General features: G+C 35.0%; 1 protein-coding gene across 3 annotated transcripts in view; it reads left to right on the top strand.

Moving 5' to 3' along the window:
* Positions 1-17682, top strand: part of LOC150098217 (transmembrane 6 superfamily member 1-like) — a 137333-nt gene that overhangs the window by 62375 nt on the left and 57276 nt on the right. For all 3 annotated transcript variants that reach the window (XM_090406140.1, XM_090406139.1, XM_090406138.1), the window contains exons 4-5: positions 130-212; positions 15655-15755. In XM_090406140.1, coding sequence (XP_090262266.1) covers positions 130-212; positions 15655-15755 — 184 coding nt within the window. The remainder of the gene's footprint in view (positions 1-129; positions 213-15654; positions 15756-17682) is intronic.

Here is a 17682-nt window from a genome sequence, read left to right as displayed (position 1 = left end):
ACTTACTCATTCCCACTGAAAGTGTAGTTATAAGTAAAATTTCATTATTATTTCTCTCAATTAGAGACACTTTTGTGTTATAAAAATGAGTTTTTCAATTATGCAGGTAACTTTTGTTTACATTTCTAGTAATACATTCTATGAAGTTGCATTATTTTGGTGTGGTTCTATTTCAAATAGTATGGTGGTGATGCTTCTAAGTGTTTTTACAGGTAAGTTACTAGCTAGAATGTCTTCTTCCCCAAAAAGAAGTTAAGAACAATATTTTATGTATAAATATAATAGATATGAAAAAAACTGTTATAAAAAAATTGAACTAATAGGGAATTAACTCTAGTGGTTATTAGATCATACATAATGTTCATCACCCAGTGTGAGACCACTACTCCAGTTACTTTTAGGACTGCTGTAAATGAAAGATTACTATGTTTGATCTTTACAGCAGGATGCTGAAATTATCAAACCTTTAGTATTCGTGCACTGCACTAATATGCTTGTGTTCATTTATTACTTTTCATCGACTGGTATTTTCTTTTAAAAAAGGGCTTTAACTTTTTTGGTAACTATGGTACATACTTAGGCTAAGAATTAGATAATCTGGAAATCCTACTTGACACAACCATCAAATTTTTTCCTGCCACTTCAGGCCTACAGTATATGAGGTGATCTCATGCCTAGCATTAAGTTCATCTGTCATTCACAAACTCCCATGCCCATGGTGAGATTCAAACCTACTAGATAAAAGAGAGTGGGCACTATCCATCCATCTAAGCAAGCCTTTTTAAGTATATTTTTGATTATAAAATTGCATTGGCAAAACTGTTGATGAACAGAAATAACTTGGTTATGTATAAACAGATTTTGGTGCTGACTATATTTAAAAATTACCTTATATGGAAAGTGCCAACTCTTAAAGAAATAAGACTATATTTTACCTCTGGTTTTGATGATATTGGAATGAATCACACACATCAGGAAATAAAGTAACAGTAGACCTCGATTGCTCTTCGTTAGAATTCAGGATATTTTGAAAAAACTATCCTGAATGTAATGTGCAGTATTTGTTCATATAATTCTTTCAAATAGTTCTTACGCTTAGAAATAAACTGGATTTTACTTAGTCATAAATAACTACAAAGATAACGAAACCTACTAGCTTCACCATAATAATGTCATTCTTCTGGATAAAAAATACATAAAAATAAATGCAATAAAGGCAAACATGAGCTATAACATTAAATACTAAAACTAAAATATAAATACCAAAACCTAAGTGCATATCCACTCTAAGGATCCACTCCCTCCCCTCTCTGTTCCAAGTGTTTACAATGTTCCTTGTTCTTACAGATTATCATATTATGGTTATACTAGGAGATTTACAAACATCTGGCTAGAAGAACAAGAAATACACCTGCTTCCATAACTATGGTCAGTCTGATCTAGCTGACTGTGCTTTAGGTATCTTGCACAGAATCAAATGAAAAAAACTACTGTGCTTCACTGTAAGAAATATAAACTTGAAAGACTTTTTTTAGAATCAGCAACAGATTTGGTATACTTTCCAAGATTTGGGAAACTTTAATCCTTAAGCCTCCCACTAAACAGTTAATGCTAGCCAGCAGTACCCATAGAGGATGCCTCTCATAGTGCTTTAGGATTTTAGTCTGATTTCTTGCACTTATTGTTTTGAGTTCTTTTGTGTTGCTTATACAATTTTGAGATTGCATTCCTGACAGTGTCTCTGTGACAAATATGAAATATAGAATCTAATAAACTTATATTTTATTGTTCCTCTGCACTGTATTCATTCCTTTAAACATTATTATTATTACACAGGCACCTTAATGGAGTCCTAAGACTCATTGTGGGAGATCCAAATTGCTGACACAATATCCATCATATCTTTCCTTGAAACCACTAATAGACAAAGTACTTACAACTGCCTCAAGCAACCTGTTCCATCCATTCAATCAAGCAAAAAAACTAATCATCATGCCCTTGCTAACCACACTCTTACCCAACTTCCAGGAATGACCTCTTGTTCTGTTCCCTCTAACCAAGTGCTGAAACATTTCCCATGCATCAGTCCTATAAAATCCTTTAAGTAATTTAAATGTTTTTTTTATCATATTTCCCCCCTTCCTGCTATAGGGCTGATATTGAGCAGCCTTGTAGCCTGTTATGTCACTTGACCTTTTGGTCCATCATGTCCTTTGTTTCTGGTGATTAATTATCACGTTGTTTGGGTTTCATGTCTATTTTGTTAGACCTCAAGAAAGGCCATCTATATTCTTGAAAATTTAAGTAATTTTTGTTAATGTTATGTTGATGTATTGAGACTACTACTACTGTTGCTGCTTTAAATAATGTTTTGTGTCCTCATGTTTTGCTTTACAAAATATGCAGTCTTCCAGTCATCTGTGCAACTAGCACATAATACATAGTCTGATTTATTGAAAGGTAGGAACTTAATCTTGTATGCAACTGGTTGATGTGTGGCCTGTTTTGTTCATAGGATCTAAAACAGTTGCTAGACATTTTTGTTAATGGTTTTTTTTTTTCATTAAAAAAACCTTCCTGCAAAATGGTCATGATAAAGACACCATCTCCAGACTCCTTTCTGGAGCAGACTTAGTGCACTTTTGATGATAGAAGGTTAAAGATTTTATTTCCCTTTCCTATATTAGCTCTGTTTTGTTTAAGCTAGCCAGAATTTTTAAGGAATATAAAACATTGCTCATTCCTTTCATCAAAATATAATCCATACTTGGATTTGTTAAGCACAGACACAAGATTCCCTATACTCTGTCCTATGGACAGAGTATGGAGGTCTGTTGAGTGAGCAGCACATTAAAAAAAAAAAAAAAAAGCATTGTTTTAGAGCCTCCATAGCTCAGTCACTCTTGTTATTATTACCCCCAAGACCTCATGGAGTCAAAGACTCATCTGGGAGGTCCTTTTATCACACACACAGCTCATCATACTGTGCCTTGAACACATTTAAACTCCTTGCAGACACCACACTCTCAGGCAAGGCATTCCAATCATTTACAACTCTGCATGAAAAAAACCTGTCCCTCACTCCCCTACTCACACCCTCTTTATACAGTTTCCAGGGACCTCTGGTTCTCCCTCGATCTCCTACTATTTTCTGTAGAACTTCTCCAGCATTGATCCTATAACAACTCCTTACCAACTTATAGGTCTCTATCATATCTCCCCTCTTTCTCCTGTCCACCAGACTCTGCAAATTACATCTTCTCAATCTTTCCTCATACTCGACATTCCAGAGGTCAGAAACTACCTTAGTCAATCGCTTTTGGACCCTTTCCAACATCTCTTCATCCTTCTGAAAACCAGGTGACCAAATCTGGGCACAATAGTCCATATGTCGCCTAATCAAAGCCTTATGCAATTGAACAAGAATCTCCCTACTTCTACACGTCAGTGTCCTCCACATCATTCCCAGAAGCCTTTGTGTTGTCTTCATGATTTTGGCTATGTGTCCCCTAAATTTCAGATCCTTATCCACTTTCACCCCCAGAACTCTTATTTCTTCCACCTCCAACAATATGTCCTCACCAAGCATAAATTCTACATCCCATCTTTGTTTTCCAAATTTTAAAACCTTACATTTTGCAACATTGAACTCACATCCCCATTTCTGTGCTCAATCACTCAATTTATTCAAGTCTTCTTGTAAGGCCACAACATCTTCACTACTCTTCATGGTTCGTCCCAACTTTGCATCATCTGCAAACAACTTAATATCTCCATCCAAATCTTCACCTATTTATATCGTTAATATACAAGTTAAACAGTAATGGCCCCAAAACAGATCCCTGAGGTACTCCACTAGTGACTTTTCTTTTCCTGAATATCGCACCCCCATACACAACTTGTTGATACCTATCAGATAGCCAGTCTCCAATCCAATGCACTAATCTAACATCCAACCCTCATCTGCTGTAGTTTGACAGTCAACTTATCATGCAGTAATCTATCAAAAGACTTTGGGAAATCTAAGTATATTACTATGTATCCTTCTCCTCTGTCCAAGGAAGCAATCACCTTATTGTAATAAATAGGTAGATTAGGTTAGGTTAGGTTTAAAACATGACCTCCCTTTAGCAAATCTATGCTGTCCATCAAAGATAATACCATTGTTGTCAACCCAACTCTGGATCCTAGTTCTCACAAGCTTCTCCAACAACTTAACCACAACACCTGACACACAGATAGGCCTATAGTTTGATGCTTGAGTTCGATCACCTCCTTTATGAAGTGGCACAATCATGCCCTCCTTCCACTCCTTAGGGACTTGACCGAGTGCAAGACTTGTATTAAAAAAATATGTCAAGACAGGTGTCAACTCGCTGGCACATTCCTTCAGAATACGTGGTGATATATTATCAAGTCCCACAGCCTTATTTACATCTAGTTTGCTCAACTCCCCATACACCTCTTGGTCACTTATAGTCAGTCTCTCCTCCCCATCATCTACTGCTCTCAATCTCTCCATGAAGTCACATTCACAAGGTTGAAAGACCTTTATGAATTGCTCATTAAGTATCTCCACCACACATTCTACAACAGCTGTCTTTATACCATTTTCTCCTATCAATGTCATCCTTCCATAATCATTCTTTCTTTTGCTGGCTACATATCGAAAGAACTCCTTAGGATTCTTTTTGGCTTCATTAGCTAACTGCTGTTCATACCTCTCTTTAGCTACCTTCACCAACCAAGTCACCCACCTTGCCTGGTCTTTGTAGACCTCATGGAATTGGTTATTTCCACTTCTCTTATGCTGCCTCCACAATGCCTTCTTTCTCTGTATCGCATGCTTAATCTCTTTATTCATCCATCTCACACCTACCTTATTTAAGCTTCTCACCCTTGGAATACACTTAGACATTGCATCTACTAGATAGTTTTTGAAAATCTCCCAAGCTGCATTGATCTCTTTTCCAGCTAACTCCTCATTCCATGCTACACCCACAAGCTGTCTCCTGAGCTCTTCATAATCACCCCCTTGTAGTTCCACATATAACCTTTTCTCACAGAGGTCCTCACACTGCTCGCAACCACCGAGGTAATCACCTCATGGTCACTCTCACCAATTGGTGGATGATTTGACACCTCATTTATAATTACATCCTCTGATGAGATGACCAAATCCAAGACCCTCAATCCTCGCATGCCCTCTGTTACATACTGTCTGAGGTAGTTATCCCTCAAAAACTCAAGAAACTCATTTTCTTTACTTCCAGTTGCTATCTCATCATTACAGTCTATATTGCCATAATTAAAATCGCCCATAATGATCACCCTTTTCTTATTTACTTGACTAATTTGATTATACATTTCATTATCACTACCATCCACATTACCTGGTCTATAACAACATCCAACCAAGTATTTGATTCCATTGTGATCTCTCCATGCTCGACTGGGGCCTGTTGACAATCCTTGAGCTAGAAAGATATGGACTCAAATCCTATTTAGGATGTAACAAAACTTTATAAAAGCTTTTCAACTGAAGATGAATTAGACAGACTCATGGTGATGGGAGGGTTTTACATCCTACACAGGAATAACAGACGTCATTCAGTTCTTGAAAAGGGAAGGTTGAAAACCTGTGGTATGTTTTTTGTAACTTGGATAGGTTCAGAGTTAGATCATTTAGCAACTCCACTATGATGATCAAATATGGCACTTTTTCAAATCACTTCAGCACTTAATAATGGGGTGGTGGCCTCACACTAGGCAACAATAAAAGGTTTTGTTGACTCAAAATTCGGTATTTTAGTCATTACTTGTTTTGTTCTGTATAATTGTTGTCATTTCTATATAGTGTGGCATTCTAGATTTATAAAGGGATAAAATAAATCTGCTAATGCATTTAATTCCCTTAGAGGCTATTTTAGCCCTTTCTAAATTTTGGAGAGTGAGACAGTCAGTCTCCGCTTGAAGCAATCAGAGATAGCTTCCCAAAGACTGTCACTGATTTTTTTTAAACAGCATCCAATGAAAGAAGCAGACAAGTGCCACCGTCTCATGGCCTCTGGTGCAATATATTATTATCTAAAATAGTGTGGATTGTACAGTCAATTTTCTTGAGTTTGCATGACCAAAAACCCCTGCTTGTCCTTGCCAGAGATTAACTCAGGAACAAGTCAAAGATGGTGTTTGCAGTGGATGCAAACACCATTTCCATGGGACTTTTATAAAAACATTCAAATAGCAAAAGAAATTCTATAAAATCTTTTTTTATTTCCCAAAGGAGTGAAGTTCTTTTATCCTTCACTAACCTTTTGAAATTGGGTACAAATAGCCTCATCTATTATCCATCACTGAAAGCTCTGTCCATAGCTTTCACTGATTTCAGAGGCATCAGGCTAGAGTATGGTAGACAACTGTTGCCAATTTGTGATTTTAAAATGCTACATTAGGATCATTGTCTGAAATAGTATGAGTTCTACAACTCATGCTATTTGATTTTTGTTGTGCGAGTTCTGCACCTCTCACTGTAACTGATTTTGAGGGTGTGGGGGTTAAAAATCTGATAATAAAGAAGGGGAACTGTACCGACCTGTACCAGAAATTGACTAACTCAGGAACCAACTGAAAACAGGCCTAGGAAAGAAGTTCTTCTAGTCAATGACCAATAGAACTTATGATGGTCTCTCTTCTAGCAGCCTAACATAAATTCAGTCTACCTTTCACCTTCAACATTTCAGTAGCCAGCTATCTGGTTGTTCATCTAAGCATCAGTGTAGAGTTGCATGGCTATTCTGTTGCCTGCTTTCTTTCTGCTATATATGATTGAACTTCTCTCATTGTCCAATAATTATATTCACTGTTTTGCTGATAGTACATTTCATTCGTCCTAGTCATTCAACAGACTACGCAGTGTCCAATCATCCTAAGCTGCTGCTTCTTTTGTGATCCACGTCTGCTGTCTGAAACTCTGATCCATATACCATTCTTCAGTGAAGTAAAGTTAACCCCTGTCATCTGCAAAATGCAGTCTTGCATTCCTTTTCAGAAAAACTTCTACTACTGCTTCTTACCTTCAACAATACCCAGATTGATTACACAGTAATCACAGAAGGGTTTTCCTTGTACTGACATTCACTCAATACTCAATCCCACTTTTTTTTTCTTTTTTTTTTATTTAACCAGTCATTCCTTACTACTATAAATTCTACTTTTTACCCATCCAGCTGTTAACTCTATACAAAACCCTAATCTGCCCTTCTTTGGCATACTGCTCAGATGTTTAGGACACTGTACCTAAAACATCCCTAAAAATTCTTGATATTATGTAGATGAAAGCAATTCAGCTGATAGATGACTCACTTTAATCACTGTCTCACAGATGGTCTGTTTCAGCTCTGTCTTTTCTACAGGTACTTTCATGAACACAGATGCACAGAATTGGCATTCATCATTCTATTTGCCTCTGTTCTCAGGAACGGCCCTCCTTACATAAATGTTTCATGACTGCAAGCTCAGCTTTGCAAAAAAAAAAAATGTTGACAGATTTCTTCTTTCACAATCCCCACCTTCACCCCTACACAACATTGATGTGCCATAGAGTTTCTTCTATCATGATAGAATCGATATAAAAATAAAATAAAAAAATGCTGCAAGGCTACACGCCACTTATTTGAGCAGTTAAAAAAAATCCACCTACACTTGTTGATAGTAGTATTCAGTTTTGCTTTGGCAATCGGCATGTTTTGCAAATATTTAACTTTGGCCAAATCAGTAGAGCAATTCAGTATTTGGCCTGCTGAAGCAGAAAAATTCCTGTTAAATGTGTCATAACAAATGCAACGAATCAGGAAAAAAAGCTTCCACTTATCTTGTATAACTGCATAAGCAAGGCTCATTGCATTTGCTATAGGTACTTAATTTGATGTTTCTTGATGCAGTCTTTAAATTACTGGAAAAGAGTACAATTTTGCCTATGCATAACAAAGTAATATTTTGAACTTTTGCGATTTATGTGAAGATTCAAAATTTGCAAAATACAAAATATTCGAACTGCAAATATCTTGGCGTGGTGCATGAAAAATAATGCAAATACATCTTGTGATTAACTACATTAAATGCAAGCATAGTGTTCAATTTGTAAAACAAGATAGTGAAACTGAAATGTCAAGCTAGAATGCAATAACAGATCAGAATTGAACGTAGATTCATCAAATCGACAGATACTATTTGATCATCATCGTCAAGGATTTAGGCTTAGAGTGGCCTGTTCCGGCCTTAGAGGTCATCATTGAATATCTTAAGAGGATGTCCTGGTTTTCTTTTTTCCTAATGGTTGGTAATTTAAGGCTTGTTTTGGTAGTCTTTCTGTTTTCATTCATTCAATGTGTTCCATCCATTTATGTTTATATTCTTTTAATTTTTTTCTATTACTGCTTCCTGGTTTAATTCTTTCATAATTTCTTTTGTGACCAAATAGAGTATACTTTGCAGTTTTTCTCATAAACTTCATTTCAGTTCTTAGTAATCCCAGATGAGTCTTTGACTCCATGAGGTCTTCGGGTAATAATAATAATAATCTTTGTCTTTTTTATTTTATTGTCCAAATTTCACTTCTATACAATAGGGCTGGTAGGGCAAATGTATTGTATACTTTTAGTCTGGTATGTTTTTGAACTAGGTTAGGTTTAAATATAGAGTTAATTACACCTGTTATTTTTAAATATTTTGCAATTTTTAGGTTTATATCTTTTTCATTTTCATACATCTTAGGTAGTTAAATGAATTCACCTGTTCTAAAATCTTGTTATCTATTACTGTTTTTGTTCTTACTGGATCCTGTCCTTTAAAGGCCATCAATTTTTTTATTTTTCTGTTGATATTATCATTACATACTCTTTGGCTGTCTCATTTAAATTTAAAATATCTTTCTGTAAATTATCTCCAGAATTTGTAATTATTTGATCATCAGCTAAAATGAGAGTGTTTAAATTCACAGTAGGAAAAAGTTTAATACCTTGATGGAAATTTTTATTCCATTTTATTATTATTTCATTTAGATAAATATTAAAAAGAGTTGCTGAAAGGGAATGTCCCTCTCAGATTCCTTGGTTTATCTCTTTCATATATAGTAGTTCATAATTAATCTTATTTGTATTTGATTATTTTCATATATACGTACAATAGCGTTTAGAATATTATTTGGTATTTGTCTTTCTTGTAATGTGTTAAATAAAATGCTTCTTTTAATTTTATCCTCCTTCGGACACAGAATAATTTGGAGGAACTCGTGATCATTCTTGATATTTCCAAGGCATTTGATCATGTATAGTAATGCCTTCTTACCAAGCTACCATTCTTATGGTATCCCTCCTGGTATTTTGGATTAAATATACAAATAAACCTGCAGTATTTTTTTTTTGAAGTAAAACATCAAAAGTTTTCCATTTATATGTAGATATATATTATTATTATGTGACACCACCAAAGAGTTTTAAGGACTCATTGTAAGAAAGCACTTCACTTCACACAACCCATCATCAACATTACTTAATTAAATTAAAAATTCCAAGAAATTACATTATTATTTAGTCCTTTATCCAATTGTAAGCAAACAAAGTGTGCATGTGCATAGCTTCTTCATGGCAAGGCTAATTGTATAAAGGGACTAAATGACCACATTAATTGCCTTAGTATCCCATAATGCAAAGCACACATACTTCTCAAGTGTGTGTAATACTATGATTTATGGAAAGGGCCACTATCCAAACAGCTTTCAACCTTTTGATTGCCTTTCTATAAATAAAGGGTCTTCTCCAAAAACTAGGAAGATCCCTCAGGTTGTCTAGCCTCAGTAAGTGAACCAAAGGATCATTTAACTCATTAAATCTTTATATCACTCGAAAGATACTCAGCAGGGGTTCTACTCAGTGATGGGCTCACCTTACCACAAAACGTTCATCTCTCATGACATCACTTTTTGTATTCTCACAGGATTATGGCAGAGGTGTGCCTTTACGGCCCTCACAAGTTGTGTCCTAACACAGCATGATCAACCTGTTCTTTGGCAGTCAAATACGTCTTCTGTATCATTATAATGGTTAATAGTACTGATATACAAACATCCTACTGATCCCGAGTGTTTTTAATGAGTTGAAAATAACAGGTGGCTGCGTTCTAACCTTGTGAAAGTTCTATTATAGCTATACAGTTTCATAATCTCCCCACTGTATGTTAACCTATACAGCTAGACAACTCTCTCTCTCTACTGATAAAAATGCAAATATTGGCAGCACACAGTGCCACTAAGGGAACTGAGATTGTGCAATTCTGTGGGCAGCATGGGGATGTTTGGAAGTTGTAACAGTATTTATGGTAAGACTGTGTATATGTCTTCTGCATTACTTCAACCAGTATTTCTTCTAGGTATGGCTGTCACTGATGAGATCTCAATTAAGATCAAAACCAGTTGGAGGTTTGATGGAACTAGGCTCATGCAGTTGTGGGCAGTGCAGGGGTGTGCAGAAGTTGTAACAGTATTTATGCAAGACTGTGTATGACGTCTGCATTACTTCAACCTTGATATTTCTTCTGGGTCTGGTTGTCACTGATAAGAACTGAATAAAGGTCGAAACAGTCAGTGTAGTGGCCCTTCCCATAATGCATAGGAAGGGAAGGGCCACTACACACTATATATATTATACACACCAAAAAGGATGTGTGCTTTACGTTGTGGGATAGTAAGGCAATTAATGTTACTCATTCCCTTTATACAAGTAGCTATTCCACATGAAGTACCTTGGTATATCTTCCACTTAGTTAAGGAATTAAACAAGAATATAGTTTCTTGGCATCTTTAATTTAATTTATAACCAAGTGAAAAAACTTTCAACTGCATTACTTAATCTTTCATGTATGTGCTGTGGCACTATATGCATAATACCATTTACAGTCCCCTAATAGTAATTTTTGTCTGTAAATAGCATGTGTACTCAGTCCAGTTTGCCTGTATGCAGATGATAAGCTCATGTCTCTGAGAGAAAAAAAAACCTTGCTGCCTCTGAATGAAATTTGCTAACTCGCCTTCATTTGAAAAAGCCCATCACCGTGAGAACCAGCCTCTGGTCTGTTACACTTGAAGGTTTCAATATTCCATCTTCTTTCTAATTGTGTATTGGAATTCTTGGGAACAAAACCTGTCATTTAGATTATGTTCCCAAATTGTTTTCTTTGTGCAGAAATAAAATTCTGGTTATTTTTTTTTTTCTAAACAAAACAACCACATTATAAGACATACTGAAGACATCTCTGATGTAAAACAGCTTCAATAAGACTGAGTAAGCTTAATTAACTCTTGATATGGATATTTATGGATAAGAAGGTAATGCCTCAACATGCCCAAAACATACATAATTGTAATCTCCTATTTATAAAATATTCTGGATTTTATTTGCCAAGTTTTTTGCAGAAGTGGATGTTTCTTGTATATACAGAACTTTTATGTAGACTAGTTAATTAAATATTTGTATTCAGATTTAGATCTGTGGTAATGTACTACAACTATCAATACATCAAAGAAATTAATAAAAAAAAATTTTCAGTAAGGATGAAATATATTTTGCATCAAATAGATAAACTGCAAACTGCATTTTGTACTAAAAAATCCGATTCTGAAAGTGATATTGCAGAGAGCATTATCTTGCCATGAGTTGTCTTGCTTTGCACTAATTATATGACACAATCCAAAGAGATGGCATCTGTTCCTTTTTTTTTTTTATTAGTGATCTTTAATTTAAAAAAAGTAATTGAAGTAATTCTTCAAATCACAATAAACTGAAAAACTAAGTGAAATTATGAAAATATCAATTTGATTTGTTGCACAGTTGTATATACATATTATTTAATCTTTAAAGGTATCTGGCATAACTATAAACAAAAAATTACACAATAACCACAGTAATTAACTTTAATGAAATGAAGTACAGATATTTCATACTGAAAATAACAGTACATCATCAATAAGTAGAAACAAGCAAATCAAAGATATGGGAATACAAGGTACATGCAACAATCTATTTACCGATTTAAAAAAAAAAAAAAAATTATATTATTTATCAATATATATTAATTTCTAGCATGTGGCAACCGTTTTTAATTGGTAAACCGATTGTTGTATGTACCTTGTGGTCTTGTTTCTTGGATTTGCTTGTTTCTATGCACTGATTGATGAACTGTTATTTTCAGTACAAATATCTGTACTTTCCTTTCATTAAAGTTAATTACTTTGGTTATCGTATAATTTGTTGTTTGTACATATTATTTAAATTTCTACATAACTTTGTACTATAATTTAGTGTTTATATCCCACCACATGTTTGCATTCACTGCACTGTCATAGTACTCAGTTACCATCATTCTTCATTAAAAATTTTTTTCTTAATATTTCAATTTTTTCTGATTCATTTATCATTTCAAGTGTCTGTGCTGAAGCAAATAACAGAGTTTAGAAGCCTGGATCTTTTTTGTCAACACTTGAAAGATTCTAAGAATATTTGGCAATAAAGATCATTTTAATTTTTCATATCCACATCCTATGGATTACATTCACAAAAGCAGCTGGAAGTAGTACTTAAAAGATTCTATCCTCAAAGGCTGATTAATCAAAATTTTATGTGGATTAAAATAGAAACCAGCTTTTGGGCAATTCCAGATAATAGAAAGCTGGATAAATAGAAGATTACCATATTATTCTTTGTATCCTTAATATAATAAATTTAGTTTAATCCTTTATCCAAGTGTGAGCAAACAAAGTTTGCGCCTGAAAGTATCTTCAGGACTGGGGTAAGGTGGTACAACACCAGGACACTCCTTGCAAAGGTGGAGCAAGCTACCAATACTCCTATCTCAGTATCTCCCATAATGCAAAACACATCTCCATGCGGATATGTCTAATGTTATGCATTAAGGGAAGGGCCACAACCCAGACTAGTTTCGACCTTTATTGAGGTCTCTTCAGTGGGAACCAGGCCCAAGTGGAGAAAGGATTAAATTAAATTTATTATACTCTAACCAAGTGAAAAATAAACTTTCAACATCTTTCTCTAAATCCAGAGTAATTTATTAAAAAAGGGTGGCACACCATTTGGCAACTCCTATAGGTAGAGATGACCTGCTAATGCTTCTGCCTGGTATCTCCACTTGGGCCTGGCTCCCACTGAAGAGACCTCAATAAAGGCCTCGAAACTAGTGTGGGTTGTGGCCCTTCCCTTAATGCATAACATTAGACATATCCGCAAGGAGATGTGTTTTGCATTATGGGAGATACTGAGATAGGAGTGTTGGTAGCTTGCTCCACCTTTGCAATTAGTGCCCTGGTGTTGTACCACCTTACCCCAGTACTGAAGATACTTTCAGGCGCAAACTTTGTTTGCTCACACTTGGATAAAGGATTAAACTAAATTTATTATACTCTAACCAAGTGAAAAATAAACTTTCAACTTCTGTATCCTTAATAATTAGCTAATTTGGCCGTGTTGCACAGTTAATGTCTTAGGTGACTGTTCAGTTTCAGAACCTATAACATTGTCTTTGAAGCGTAACTCCTCATTACCTACAGATATCCAAAAATTAGTGTTCTTTATCTTCTCATGGAAAGACCGGTCCCAGGCCTCTGCCAGTAAGCTATAGTTGCAAACTCCAAATTCACAGAATGGAAAATACATGAATCTCTGAACACAGGAATTACATACGAGGGTGGTGTCTGAATTGTATTTATTTTTCAACAAAATCTCCCTTAAGACTAATACGTTTATTCCAGCGATGCTCCAGCACCATTATCCCATCCCTGTAGTGGTTCTCAGTAAGATCTGCAAAATACCCCTCAACAGCTGCAATCACCTCTTGATTCGAAGAAAAACGCTGACCAGCGAGGAAGAGTTTTAGTTTTGGGATGAGATAGAAGTCAGAGGGACCCAAATCTGGGGAAAGAATAGGGTGGATGTTCCAACAATTCACAGTGCACATCCCTTAATTTTTCCATTGCCAAAACACCTTTGTGGGCAGGTACATTGTCCTAATGAAAGATGATTTTTTTCTTCTGCAAACCAGGTCTTTTCTCACAAATTTTTCCATCTAGTCTGGTTAAAAGATTGGAATAATATTCCCCAGTTATTGTTTTACCCTTTTCAAGATAATTAATAAACAAAATGCCTTTAGCATCCCAAAACACCGATGTCATTACCTTTCCTGCTGATGGAACCGTCTTCTTTGGTGCTGAACAACTGGCTTCTGTCCACTGTTTTGACTGCTGTTTGGATTCTGGTGTGTAATGGTAAATCCAAGTCTCATCCATAGTAATAAATCGATGCACAAAATCAGTTTTATTCTTGTTAAAATGCTCCAAACACTGTTCAGAGATTTTCGTGCAAATGCGTTTTTGATCCACTGTGAGCAAGCGTGGCATCCATCTTGTGCAAAGCTTTTTCATTTGCATTTTTTTGAGCAAAACATATCCTACACATCTTTTGAAATGCCTGTAGTCTCAGCAATTACACGCACTTTGACTCGCTGTCATCCAATACCACATCGTGCACTTGATCAATGATTTTTGGTGGTGTTACACTTTTTCGACGTCCTTCATGTGGATCATCTTCAAGGCTGTACCAGCCTTGAAGATGGCCACGTTTAAACTCGGCAGCCCATTTCTTAATTGTCAAAAAGGAAGGAGAAGAGTGCCCGTGAACTTCAAATGAATTTCTTTTAGCATTAAACCTTCTTTTACAAAAATTTTATAACCACACGATACCCAGTTTTATCCATTTCAAGGGATACAGACAACACTTTTGCTTCAGACAGCTGTATAAAACAAACTACTTGATAGAATGACTTGCAATTTCACATGGATGCTTATGACAGATGTACCAACTTAGGAAAAAAAAAATCTTGCTGGTTGTGTTGCCATCTATGGTTGAGGCCGAGAACTTTTCTGACCACTCTTGTAGATGCTCTAGTCTCCCTGGCCATTCCTTGGATACTAAGTACAAAATATATTGAAAGAAATCCTCCATACAACATAGAAACAAGAAATACAAAATTTCTTATAAATCCAACCGTGCATAAAAGAAGTGTCTGAACCTCAGCAAATTTGGTTATACAAGACAGACATAGAATTGAGAAACATTATCAGCAGACTTTCAACTGAATGTTAAAAATTACCCACCTTGCTAGTCATATCACTACATTTATTATTCCCCTCTTGATAACAGTTTGTATTTGGAATAACATTGAAAGGAATAATATTAGTTGTCATATCCATTGCATTGTTATTTCTTTCCAGAAACATGTTGAAAGAAATATTACATAATTTTACTAAGAATTATATGTAAATTATTTATAGTACAAATTACATTAATTTTTTGTTTATCACATAATAACAATTGTGACTAACTGCTTAAAGAGTATGATCTCTTATTTATCCTTTTACCTTGGAAAATCAGTTTACTGCTCATTTAACTGAGGATATAATTACATGAATGTGTGGTTATATTACTGCTTTTCCATGAGACAGCTGATGCTGAACTTTTTGAAGGAGACAGATAATTGAGAGATCACGGTAATAGCCAGACGTATATTTTATAATAAAATATTTTTCAGGTAAGCATGGTCTAACATGGGGTTCGTTGCTATATTTCCCATATGCTATAATTCCTCCAATTATGGTTTTAAGATTGAGATATCAAAAGCAGTCTACTCAGGTAATAATTTTATTTTTTAAATAACTAATTATGTCATCTGTATTTATATGTATTTCCAATTCTAGCATGAAAAAAATACCATTTTCAGAATTATTTTCTTTTGAACTATTCTTGTAGAGAGAATATTTTTATACACTTTTTTTACAATGTTTTGAAAAAAATCTGAGGAAAAAAAAAAGTTTCCAATTATCATCATCCACTTTGCATGTTTTTGTTGGATTTCATCATGTATAGAAGACTGTGTGAAAAGCAATTGGCAGTGCTTAGTTAGGTCCCAACTAAATGTCAATAGGTACAAAATAGTTCTACTGCATGAAGAAGGCTCTGAGAGAGGGGGGGAGAAGGAGGGGCAACAAATCATTGATAATCTTAGGAATGGTGGTTAAAATATTTAAAGTTAGTAATGGCAGAATTCAGGAATGAATAGTTAGGGATATAATACTCTGGAGAAAGGGGGAATATGGCTTCATGTTTATATGTGGATCTATGTTTACAACATGGAATTTTGCCAGTGGATCCTTTGTTAGCATTTTCAATTCTATGTTGTGGAAGGCCAGATTTGTGAGGTAGGTTTGATAAGGTGGATGGGGTCTTGATGTCCAGAGATATGTTTATTTATAGAACATCTTCCTGTTTTTCCATAGCAAGACAAGTTACATAAACATGGTACTTGGTATATGCAAGGTAGCATCATTAGTGAGAGTTTTTCTTTTGGAAAAGATAGCAAGTTGTGAATTTGGTTGATGGGTTTGGTTGCAATGAGTTCATATTTTCTCATAATTTTTGCCACACATTCAGAGATGCCTTTAATATATGTAATAGGATCTTCTTGTCTGGGTTGATTTGTAGTTAATTATTTTTTGGGTTGTTATTGGATTACATCCATTTAGAAAGGCTGTTTCTTTAATAATTTCCAATTCTTGTTTTAAGGATTCTTCAGAAGAACATATCTTGCATGCTCTGGATATTAAGATTTTACGATACCATATTTTTGAGATGGATGATGAGCTGATGTATTATGGATATAATGACTCGAACATCAACAAGTATTTCCTTTCTTAATGTGCACTTCCAGTGCAAACAAGACAGATCCATTTTCACTTCTGTCCACCAAAAACCAACTTTTTCAGGTCATTATATCCATAATACATCAGCTCACCATCCATCTCAAAAATATGGTATTATAAAATCTTGAATATCCAGAGCATGCAAAATTTGTTCTTAAGAATCCCTAAAACAAGAATTGGAAATTATCAAAGAAACAGCCTTACTAAATGGATATAATTTAATAACAACCCAGTAATTGTTATTGTTATACCATTTTCAGAATTATTTTCTTTTGAACTATTCTAGTAGAGAGAATATTTTCTCTTACAAATCAACCCAGACAAGAAGAAGCCCACAAGACTCTTATTCCTTATACCAGCATCTCTGAATATGTGGCAAAAATTATGAGAAAATATCAATTCATTGTGACCTACAAACCCATAACCAAATTCACAGATTGCTACCTGCCATATACAAAGTATCATGTTCGTGTAGCTTGTCTTAGTATGGTCAAACAGGAAGATGTTTTATAAATAAACATATATCTGAACATCAAACCGACATCCGCCTTATAAAACCTCACCAATCTGGCCTTCAACGACGTGGAATCGAAAATGCTAACCACAGGATCTAATGGCAAAACTCCAAGTTACTACATAGATCCACATTTCAGCCCAGTAGTTTTTAATCCCTGAATATGCAACTGTATATGTAGAGGAATTGCAACTTAAGCTTGCGTACTACTGTTTTTCAGGAATGGGAAATTCAAATAGGAATTCAGTTCCTATTTGAATTCAATTCCTATTGTTCTTCGTTAGTTGTACTGATGATGTCTTATGATAAGATGAAATATTTACATAATAAAAAAGTTATTTACTGT

This window comes from Typopeltis vanoorti, chromosome 16, assembly GCF_054136105.1.
Source record: "Typopeltis vanoorti isolate ZY-2024b chromosome 16, IOZ_Tvanoo_1.0, whole genome shotgun sequence".
Taxonomy (NCBI): Eukaryota; Metazoa; Arthropoda; class Arachnida; order Uropygi; family Thelyphonidae; genus Typopeltis; species Typopeltis vanoorti.
This window is presented reverse-complemented; position numbering and strand designations above follow the sequence as displayed.